Below are 11,856 nucleotides of genomic sequence, written 5' to 3'. Positions count from 1 at the left end.
ATCACAAACTGCATCGAATTTCTTAACTGGGCAGAAGAATGAATTGCTTCCCAGCACCTAGCTTTGGCGTACAATAGTTGCCCCATACATAATTTGCTAAATGAATGAATAAACTCTACTATCATATGAGGGTTCAATCACAGTTCAGGGAAGGGGCCTTGAAATACCTGGCTCTGAAAGAAGGAAATTCAACAGTTATTGCAGTTATGGGTAGAATTTCATACTCGATAAAAAAGATTGTGAAGTTTCGTGTTTCTTCAAGCTAAAGCGACTGACTAAAGCCTACTTTGAAAGGCCAGGTTAACAGACCTCTTCTCTGGGCTTGATGAAACACTGTAATTGCCAGCTCTGGCTGTACCCTGAGGAGTTTAGGATTTACACTCGCCAAGGCAGTGTTTCTAGAAATGTCAAACTCGCTGTTTAAAAAAAAAAATGTCACTCTAAGGCCACAGTTAAATCGACAAGTCGCTCAGATGCGGTTTGAGGAGAGGACAGTTGGACTGCAGAATGAAATCTGCCTACTGCGGGTGAGACCAGCACACACAGGGGACAACGTGGGCTGACGCTGAAGAAATAGGTAACATTAACACAAGGGGGGCCTACGGCGTCGCACATTTCCGCTAATCACAGAGGTGACACCTTCTCTCCACACTGCAGCTCCAAGATGGAATGGGCTGCCTTGTGAGGTAGCCAGCCGCCTTCTACTCCGGCCGTCCCGTTCTCTCCAACCGCACGCAGGCAGCGGGCCCGAGCCCACGCAGGACGAATCCGGAGGGAAGGTGCACAGGGGGCCGGGCGAGGTGTCCTCGGACTCTTCGAAGGCAGGCTCTTTGGAACCTACTGATTTCTTCGCGTCCTTTGATTCTTTCGAACCTTTGGATCCTCGGTTCTAAGTGCCGAAGCGCAGCTGAGAAGAGCTGCAACGAAGATGGGAAGGGAGCTAGTAAGAGTACTCGGGGAAGAAGGGAAGCCGATTTAGGGGAGAAGCCATATAGAAGAGAAGGAGCGAGCAGAGGAGAAGCGGAGCGAACGCAGAAGAGGAAACAGGGAGGCGGAAAAGAGAGGGAGAGGAGCCTCGGTGAAGCGAGCCAGCGACCAAACTCGTCCCGGACAGAGGAGAAGACACGCCCAGAGGGAATCGGCTGCTTTAAGGGAGGCCCCGCCCCCCGGCGTGACGCAGCGGCAGGCCGCGTCCGTGGTTGGCTGCGGCGGGAGGGCGGGATGGGGTTGCTAGGCGCGCAGGGGATCCGGCCGGCCTCCGCCTCCCGGAGCGCGGAGCCGCGGGAGCGGAGCCGGGGTTAGCGGCGCTGCTGGAAGATGGCGAGCGGCTGGGACGCGCGGCCGCCCTGGCGGCGGGGGAGCCTCCCGCTGCTCCTGTGCCTCCTGCTGCTGAGGAGCCCGGCCCGCGCGGCTCACATCAAGAAGGCGGAGGCGACGACAACAACGACGAGCGCGGGCGGCGCGGCGGCCGAGGGCCAGTTCGACCGCTACTACCACGAAGAGGAGCTGGGCGCCGCGCTGAGGGAGGCGGCGGCCGCGGGGCCCCCCGGCCTGGCGCGGCTCTTCAGCATCGGCCGCTCGGTGGAGGGCCGGCCGCTGTGGGTGCTGCGTCTCACGGCCGGCCTGGCGCCGCTGCTCCCGGACGGCGACGCGGGGCCGGCCGCTGCGGGGCCCGACTCCGCAGGGCCGCTCGTGCCGGGCCGGCCGCAGGTGAAGCTGGTGGGCAACATGCACGGCGACGAGACGGTGTCGCGCCAGGTGCTCATCTACCTGGCGCGCGAGCTGGCGGCCGGCTACCGTCGCGGGGACCCGCGGCTCGTCCGCCTGCTCAACACCACCGACGTGTACCTGCTGCCCAGCCTCAACCCCGACGGCTTCGAGCGCGCTCGCGAGGGCGACTGCGGCCTGGGCGACGGCGGCCCGCCCGGGGCCAGCGGCCGCGACAACAGCCGCGGCCGCGACCTCAACCGCAGCTTCCCGGACCAGTTCAGCACCGGCCAGCCCCCCGCCCTGGACGAGGTGCCGGAGGTGCGCGCCCTCATCGAGTGGATCCGCAGAAACAAGTGAGTGCTGCCCTCCGGCTCTCTCCATCCGCGCGAGCATCCAAGGGCAGAGGCTGGCGCTGGCACCCAGCAGGCGCTCAGGCAGTGCTGGCCTAAGAGGCGGCGGTAGTGAGGGTGGAGGGGTGGACATCCTGTAACAGGGACAGGGCCCAGGCCTCTAGCCTCCTGCCCCGCTAATTGTCAGAGAAGCGCTGCCTAGAGGCTGTTTGTTCAAGGCATGGGGAGACTCCTTTCTGGCATTCTGGTCCCTGTTCTTACAGGACTGTAGACTGTGAGCAATGGAAGAGACCTTACGGGTAACCTAGGTTAGCTCACTAACTTTATAGATAAGCTGTCTATATTGTTATCTTATAACTGCTGGCACTGTGCTAAGCTCTTTTTCCGTGACCGCATTGTCTCACTTTATGTTGGCCACAACCTGATGACATAGACGCCATTAATAGCCTTGCTTTGCATTAGAGGAAATTGAGGGTCAGATTGGTTAACGAATTTACATAGTAAACAGTATAGCCCTGACATGGACTCGGGCATTCTGATTCCTAGTCAGTGCTCTTAACAGCCAGGGAGGGAGATGTAGCCTACACACAATGATGCCACATAGCCCAGAAATGGTAAATGACATCTCCAAAGTCTTCTTCCTTTGGGTTATTTGACAGAAACTGGTTCTTCTCCAGTCTTCACCTCTGACTCAGCTAAGGAGAATATGAATTTGGCTAGAGAACTTGCACAGATTTGCCAGTTGCTTCATTTTAGACTCTGAAGGGTTTCTGGTGCCATTTGTGCACCTTATTAATGGGCCTGGGCAGAATGGCTAATTGTCACACTTAGTAAACATCTTGAGTGTTATTCAGCACTGTATGACACTGTGTGACATTTAAAAAATTAAAAAGTACGAGCATGAGGACCACAAGAAATTAGTATAATCCTAGTACTCTGGGAGGCCGAGGTGGGAGGATCACTCAAGGTCAGGAGTTTGAAATCAGCCTGAGGAGGAGTGAGACTCCGTCTCTACTAAAAACAGAAAGAAATTAGTTGGCCAACTAAAAACATATAGAAAAAATTAGCTGGGCATGGTGGCACATGCCTGTAGTCCTAGCTACTCGGGAGGCTGAGGCAGGAGGATTGCTTGAGCCCAGGAGTTTGAGGTTGCTGTGAGCTAGGCTGACACCATGACACTCTAGCCTGGGCAACAGAGTGAGACTCTGCCTCAAAAAAAAAAAAAAAAAAAAGAAAGAAAGAAAGAAAGAAATTAGTATAAAACAAGAGAATATTAGAAATATTTATGAGGTGTGTTTATGTACCCAGTTAAACTTTACAGGAATTGTTCCCACTGCAAAATATGTGTGGGCTGAAAGAATATGGACCACCTCTGTGGAAGAGGTAGAACTTGAGCTGAATCTTGAGAGATGGGTAGGTTTTTCAGTAAAGAGGAGGTGAGGAATAAAGGAAGAGAGAACTTATTCCAGATGGCGTAGTGTCTGAAGTGGGCATGTACCTCTTCCCCTTTTTCAAGCATCAGCTTTGCCAGCATATCCCCATTTTTGTTTCTTCATAAGGCTTTTGAAGCAATAATGGTTACATCTTGATTTTAAGAAGATCTGAGTGACAGGTAAGATAAAGGTAATAATGAACACAGAAGTTTCTCTGTGAGACTTAGAATCATTTCTTCTATAAGATTTAAGTCACTAAACTCAGCCCTATAGTCTTAAAAAAAAGATTTCAGTCATATATAGCAGATCTGGAAAATTCCTGGGCATTGAGACAGTTCCAGTCTGTCTGTCTTCTACTTTACTCCCCTTTATAAGATCCCTTGTAGATATTTAATTTCACTTAGACTTTCTGGGAAGACTGTTTTCTTTTAAAGATGATTGTGCCATGACCTCTGAACATCTGCATAAGAAATGTGACTTTGACGTGCACTTACTGACAGATGCTCTGATAGCCAGGGCTTTTCTGAGATGATCTATCAAATGCACTGTTTGCATTGTTTGCTATGTCATGACCCTTGCAGAGATGTAAATTCTGTGGCTAGATTTTTCTCTTCAGTATTAGTTCTGATCTGACGAAAAATGAAAATGAGCTTTCTCTAGGCGTAAGTCACCTTGAGGTTATGTGTCATTTTGTTCTGTGGCTATGGACTTCCTCTACCATACCCAACCATTTTTCAAACATGTAACTCTAATCAAAAGGGAAAATAGGTGACTATTTAGGGTGAAGAGTACATACATCCATCCTCAGCCTTCAAAAATTAACTCAAAATGCATATTCTTTGTTATTAATCAGTAACAGAGGACACTGATGTGTGAATAAAATTAAAAACACAAGCACACACACAATTTGAGATTGATGTCTAAATATAGAGTCAGCTTTATTAATAGGACATTTAAAAAACTTGAACATTAGTCTGCATGAGAAAACTACCCTTTTCCGTGTGAGGTAAATCATTTGAATAATTTCTTTTCTTTTTTTTGAGACAGAGTGTTGCTCTGACACCCTGGGTAGAGTGCAGTGGCATCATCATAGCTCACTGCAACCTCAAACTCCTGGACTCAAGGGATCCTCTTGTCTCAGCCACCTGAGTAGCTGGGACTACAGGCACACACCATGACACCTGACTAATTTTTTTATTTTTGGTAGAGATGGGGGTCTTGCTCTTGCTCAGGCTGGTCTTGAACTCCTGAGCTCAAGCAATCCTCCTGACTTGGTCTGCCGGAGTGCTAGGATTATAGACAGGAGCCACCATGCCCATCCTGAGTAATTTCTTTTTTTTTGAGACAGAATCTCACTTTGCTTCCCAGGCGAGGGTGAGTGCCATGGCGTCAGCCTAGCTCACAGCAACCTCAAACTCCTGGGCTCAAGCAATCCTGCTGCCTCAGCCTCCCAAGTAGCTGGGACTACAGGCATGCGCCACCATGCCCGGCTAATTTTTTCTAAATGTATTAGTTGGCCAATTAATTTCTTTCTATTTATAGTAGAGACGGGGTCTTGCTCTTGCTCAGGCTGGTTTAGAACTCCTGACCTTGAGCAATCCACCCGCCTAAGCCTCCCAGAGTGCTAGGATTACAGGCGTGAGCCACTGTGCCCGGCCATCAGTAATTTCTTGATATCCTATTCACTCAGCTATGTTAGAAATAGATTTTTGTTGTTATTTTGAATATATAAAATTTTAAGACTTAATTTCCTCCAGTTTAGGAAAGTAAAGTTTGTTTCACTTTACACTTCATCCAATGAGTGTTGAGACAAGGGGGGAAATATAAACAATGTTAACTCCATCATTAAAATAAACTTTTCATAATTTACTTGACTCCCATATTTTTGGCACACTATATTTCTTTAAGTAAATATACTTGCTTAGAGAGATTAGCATATAAATGATTTTTGATATGTCTTTGAAAAGTATATCATAGTGTTCAAGGGTGGGTGCAGATTATTTGGGGAAAGATATATTTAATCTACAATTTCCTGAATCTTTGAAATATGGTTTATTAGACATCAAGTTCTCCTAATTTTTTTCAAGTTATCCACAAGGTTATCTGGAGAGCATAATAGAGTTAATTTAGAGATTAGCTTTTTTATATTTATAGACTCTTATTTATAATATTTACAGTATACTTATCAGCTACTTTAAATCTTATGCAAAAAATGATATGTGATACTGAAGTCAAGTATGAGAAACACTTAAGAGAATTGATCTGAAGGGAAACTATTAAATAACCTTTCAAATAAGGTTGGAATTGATATGTAAAGTTGGTGTGATGGAAGACTAAAAGCAGTAATCTTATAACCATTGTAATAGATGTCACTTTCTCTTGAAATCCTCATTATAATTATAGTAAGGAAGATCTGATTGAATTTTATCACTCAAGTAGATTGCAAGTATTTCATTATCCTGAGAGTATTTGGTTAGGCTCTTTTAACAATATTTCCAAGAAGTGTTGCAAGAAAAGCCAACCAAAATAAAAAACAGTATTTAGTAGAGAATCTTGGATTTTAAAGTTTTATTTAAAAATATATAATTAAAGTAGCATGCTTCACTTATTTAGAATATTCATTTATCTGTTTTATTCTGCTAGAATATGAATGCTAGGAGGGCATTTGTTTGTTGTGTTCACTGTGCCTAGAAAAATGTTAGGCACATAGTCCACACTCAAGAAATATTTGTCGTTTAATGGATTACCTGAGCTGAAGTCAATGGGGGGAAAAGTACTTAAATTATTTTAGAAATACAAATCAGAAAGTAAATTGTTAATACCTTAGCTATAGGGGAGGGGTGGGTATAGTATAGTTAGAAAGTTAAAATATGTGCTTAGTTTTTGTTTCTGTATCATTCTGTCACCAAGGGCTGACAGTACAATTGGAGAGTAGAATGATAGTCTGTAAGGCAGTGTAATTCCCTAAACAGGATGCTAAATGTCTCTAAAGAAATGAACATTTGTTGAGCAGGGGCTATAAAGCAGTCATTGTGCTGGAAGATGCTTCATGTTTGTTATTTAATTTTCATAACAATGGGAAGCAGGTAGCATTAATCCTCATTTTATAGATGAGAGGAAAATTGGGGTTCAGTGAATTTAGAGGCAGTAGCTTCTCCTGATCATATTACCAGTGAGTGACATATTTAGGAGACTGAATGTTCTTACCATATTTGCCTGGGCCCAAAGCCTATGCTATTGCCACTGCACCAAATGGCATTCTCCTCTGGTGTCTGGAAGGATGCTAATTATAATGATATTAGTTTTTAACTAGTTTCTTTTCATAGTCTATTCTAGTGTTTAATCACTATCATTATTGGCTAAGTTCTACCTTCTGATGAACAAATTCCATATTACAAGTAATTTTCATTGTTTGCTCTCCCCTGGCATGGTGCTGATCATGCTTAAGCTAACCTTTCAAATTAGACATATAACAGGTTTAATTTTCTTTCACGCATATAATGAGAAATGTTACATATCAACCCCTTTTAGAATTTTGGTAGGTCAGTTAATTTCAACCACAGAAAGGCAAAAGTAAGAAAATCCAATTTAGAGAAAAGTATTTAATCCCTACTCATAGTAATGGTTTGAAATGTTACATAAGGGAAAGATGCATAAATATAATTTAAGCATGTTTTTTGCTTTTAGCTTTCACCATAAAAGGAGTTTTTCAGTATTTCTATATATATAAATTTGACCAAATTGTAAATTGGCTCACTGAAAGTAGAAACATTAAAAAAATTTCGTTTATAGGAACATCTTTGTCTCCGTGTCAGTTTATTTTTTAATGGTCCAATCAGAAACCTTGGGCCTAGAAAGAAAGCTGCTTCTGCAGTAATGCAATGGAAGACTAGTCTTTGATATGCTGTATTGTTTTTCTCTGAAAGCAGCTCACTGTATCAGGTTTGGGGTTTTTTTTTGTTTGTTTTTTGTTTTTCAGAATCTCCTCAACTGTGGCTTCTCTCTTGAATATGTGAATTTAGTATATTGTGAAACTGGAGTGAGACAAAATACATCCTGTTTTAAATTAGACTCCCTATCTTAAAAATTCTCTTTGGATGATAAATGTAAAAAACATACATTATTAATCTAACTCATGTGTTCAACAAATATGTGTGTATATACCAGCCGTGTTTTCTATGAAATTAACACATTATTAAATACAGGTACTAGGCTGAAACTATATTGTCATTTCTGTAGGTCAGAAAGTGGTTGAATATTGGCAAGTTTCTATAGTTCAACCTAATATATGAATTTGGTATTCCCTAAATAAGACATCTGAAATATTAATTTATATTGTGTTATGCAGCTACTTTTTCAGTGATGGAAAATTCTTTACATTAGTTCAGCTTGAATTATAAAAGCTGTTTGAAATTTTAAATTGATAATACTTTCTTTCCATTTCCTTTGTTGTTGTTTGTGGTGGTCTGCTTATAACAGCTGATAGAGTTGTCTTCTAGGTCTCCAAGAGAGATATCTGAGTTCACTTATGAAAGATGTTGTGGAATTTTAAAATGCATGGTATTTTCTAGGTCCCTTTTTAGTGATATGTAATTTGTGTTTTCAAAGGTTTGTGCTTTCTGGAAATCTGCATGGTGGCTCAGTGGTAGCAAGCTATCCTTTTGATGATTCTCCAGAACATAAGGCCACTGGAGTCTATAGCAAAACCTCAGATGATGAAGTCTTTAAATACTTGGCAAGAGCTTATGCTTCAAATCATCCCATAATGAAAACTGGTGAGCCTCATTGTCCAGGAGATGAAGACGAGACTTTCAAAGATGGAATCACAAATGGCGCACATTGGTATGATGTGGAAGGTATGCGAAGCACTGGATTTGCTATATTTTCCCCCTTGTTCATTTAGTTTTCTTAAGTATATTCTGAGTGGAAAAGAAGAAACTTTGTAAAATTCTAATTTTTAAAAACCTTATTTCTTTTTCTTTTGAAATTTTCAAACCCACAGTAAAATTAAGACTACGTGAACTCTTATGTATCCTTCATTTAAATTTACCACTGTTACCTTACCCCAGGTGCCTCTTCATCTCTCACTTTCTATTCCTCCCCCACCCCAGACACACAATCCATTGCCAAATCATCCAAAAGTAGGCTCATGATACTTTACCTATAAGTAGTTCTGCATGTATTTCTTTCCCAAGTATAGGGACAGTCTCTTGTACAACCATCTACTATTACAATAACTGAGAAATCAATAGTAATTCAATACTATCATCCCACATGCTTTCCATAACTCAGATTTTACCTATTATCCCCAAAATAGCCTTTGTAGCCCCTTTTCCTCTAGATCTAGGATCAAGTCAAGGTTCAAGTCAGAGGTAGGGAACCTTTTCATGTTGGAAGGCCACATTAATTTAGCTGTAATCAAATAAGCCAATTCAAGAAACTTCAATTAGATATACTTAAAAATGTACATTATTTTGTAAAAATCTAACTCCTATGTACTTAATCGTTTCAAAAAATGAAAATAATTTGTCAATTTTAATGTTAACCTTTTAATGACTTTGTTGTGTCTGCTTTTTGTTGGAAAGCATTGGAATATTTGGTTGCAGCGGCCGGGCGAGGTGGCTCACGCCTGTAATCCTAGCACTCTGGGAGGCTGAGGCAGGCGGATTGCTCGAGGGAGTTTGAAACCAGCCTGAGCAAGAGCCAGACCCCGTCTCTACTATAAAAATAGAAAGAAATTGATTGGCCAACTAAAATATATAGAAAAAAGTAGCCGGGCATGGTGGCACATGCCTGTAGTCCCAGCTACTCGGGAGGCTGAGGCAGCAGGATTGCTTGAGCCCAGGAGTTTGAGGTTGCTGTGAGCTAGGCTAACACCATGGCACTCACTCTAGCCTGGGCAACAAAGCAAGACTCTGTCTCAAAAAAAACCCAAAAAACCCAAATTTGGTTGTAGCATAGAAGTCCACAATTTCAGTTGATCCTCTAGATGAGTATCAGTCATTTGTAACCTTAAGGGCATCTTGATTTGGGTTAGGTAGGAGAATGTGGATTCTCAGCAATAACTGGTTGAAAAGCAAGAATTCATTTTTTGGCCATGTTGCCAAAGGCATGAGTATTCTGCATTTTTCCATATTTCAGTTGGATCTTTCTTAGCATCAAACAGTGCCTTTAAATGTTATCTACTGAGAGCTCAATCAATTCCACCTGTAGTTCTTTAGGTGCCTTGGTAACATGAAGTAGGTGAGACTGAAATGCTAATTTCAGTGTGATGTCATGATTCTCAAAGTCAGTGAACCTTTCATTGCATTCTCCAATTAATAGGTCTGTAACAGCTGCATATTCTTCAAATGATTCGCATATATCACCCTGTTCATCAATGATCTTTGCTAACTGGGGAAAATGTTGACCTAAAATTTCCTTTTGAAGAAGTGTTTTGAAAAAAGTTAGCGTTTTTTGAAATGGTTGGATTTTTTTGCTGTATATATATATATAGACTTAGTTTTACCTTGCCAAGAAATATTCAAGTCATTTTAATTTGACATGATATCACACAGAAATGCTGCATTCCTATAGAAATCTGCTTTCAATCATTCACTTTGCTGATTCTCTTTTTCATAAAATTTATCTATTCTTGCAGAGATGAAATTTTGGCTAACACCTGTCCCTACAATAACCAACACACTTTAGAACAGTTTAGAATGATCCGGCAAATCCACACTGAATATCTCATTATTCAACTTTAGCATGTTACAAAACTGACTATGCCATGTTACATTTGCATGAATATAGTTAACAATACTTATAACATGTTGCAAAGTGTCACTTAACATAGTAGCTTTAGCACAGAGATTTTGCTGATGCACGATTCAATGAAAAGAAATGAGAGTATCTGAATCTGTTAATACTTTTTTTATTTGTGCAATAAACCCTTCATGTTTTCCTGTCATGGAAGGTGCACTGTCTGTACATACACTCAGTAAATTTACCAAATTTAGTCCAACTTCCTGACATTTATCTTCAAAGTTGTTGAAGATATCTATTTTCCGTGTTTGGGCACAAGAGTGCCCAAAGTGAGTAACTCTTCATAGCAAAGAAGAACTTCTGTTATGACCCGAGTCCTGTGCCAAGTCTATAGTATTAGTTGGTTCATACAAAGCGATTGAATAATATATTTTTTCCTTTTGAAGTATTGAAGTTTTTCTGTTAAGTTGAAGGCTAATTCATGCTGCTGATCAGTTATGGTTCTCCTTGAAAGAGGTAATTGTTTGTACTTTGAAGTGTTACCAAGGTCTAAGCATCCTACAACTTTGACAGTGCATTCTTTCACAATTTCTACATCACTGAATGGCTTCCCTTTTTTCCTGAGTACATAAGCTACTTTATAAGTTGCTTTAGTGGCATTATTTTCAGGTCTTATTGCTGCTTGATAGAATTGTCTTTGCTTTTGTTTTTTATCTTTTAATTTCTGCAGTACAACCTTTTGCTCCTCTCCCTCTAGTTTGAAATATTTGTAGTTCTTATGAGTGTTATAATCCTGATGAGCATTAAATGTCTTTAATGTTGATATTACAGTAACACAAAGCAAGCAGATCATCTTTTCTTTAGCAGAAACAAGATAATGTTGCAATTCCTAATCCTCATTAAAAAATCTGTTTTCTTCCTTCAGCATTCTCTTCATCTTCTTTGACATGACAGAATTAAAAAATACTGTCAAGCTGTCCAACTATTCACAAATTACACTTCAAACAGAAACACAGTACAGTGTTGTCAAAAGCTGATAAAAGACTGGCTTACTCAATCCCTATAAACTCTTGCCAACCAGCCTCATGTCGTAGTGCCACTAGTCGGGCCGGGGAAGTTAGAACTAAATCATGAGAGTAGCAGCCGTCAATTTAGCCCTTATGGCTTACTAATGTTCTAGTTGTGCAGGTCAATCTGGGAAGATTATTTCATTGAAAGTTATTTTATTCTTTGGTATTTTAAATATGTTTGTTTTAAAAATAAAATAAAAACATAAAAGACAATCGAAAATTTATTAATAGCAATAAAAAGATTTTATTGGATTTTAATTTATTAAAATTTGGATTCAGTCAAAAGGCCACACATAAGGCCGTAGAAGGCCACATGTGGCCTTAAGGCCACAGGTTCCCCACCCCTGGTTCAAGCATTGTATTAATACCTTATGAAAAGTCCAGGCCAGTTGTCTTATAGAACATTCTATAATCTGGATTTGTCACTTTCTTCATGAAAAGATTCAGGTCAAATTTTCTAGCAAGACAATTATATAGATCACATCACATATTATCAGAAGGCACATAATATCAAGTTGCAGGTGGCTAAGTTGGACATCGTAATTAATA

General features: G+C 41.3%; 1 protein-coding gene across 1 annotated transcript in view; it reads left to right on the top strand.

Annotated features, from left to right (window-relative positions):
* Positions 1-1,250: 1,250 nt before the first annotated feature.
* Positions 1,251-11,856, top strand: part of CPD (carboxypeptidase D) — a 68,931-nt gene continuing 58,325 nt past the window's right edge. The window contains exons 1-2 of the mRNA XM_012740697.3: positions 1,251-2,063; positions 8,102-8,349. Of these exons, the coding sequence (XP_012596151.1) occupies positions 1,318-2,063; positions 8,102-8,349 (994 nt within the window). The 5' untranslated portion in view covers positions 1,251-1,317. The remainder of the gene's footprint in view (positions 2,064-8,101; positions 8,350-11,856) is intronic.

The sequence above is a fragment of the Microcebus murinus genome, chromosome 18 (genome assembly GCF_040939455.1).
Source record: "Microcebus murinus isolate Inina chromosome 18, M.murinus_Inina_mat1.0, whole genome shotgun sequence".
NCBI classification, from domain to species: Eukaryota; Metazoa; Chordata; class Mammalia; order Primates; family Cheirogaleidae; genus Microcebus; species Microcebus murinus.
Note: the sequence above shows the minus strand (reverse complement) of the source record. Positions and strands in the feature narration are given on the sequence as shown.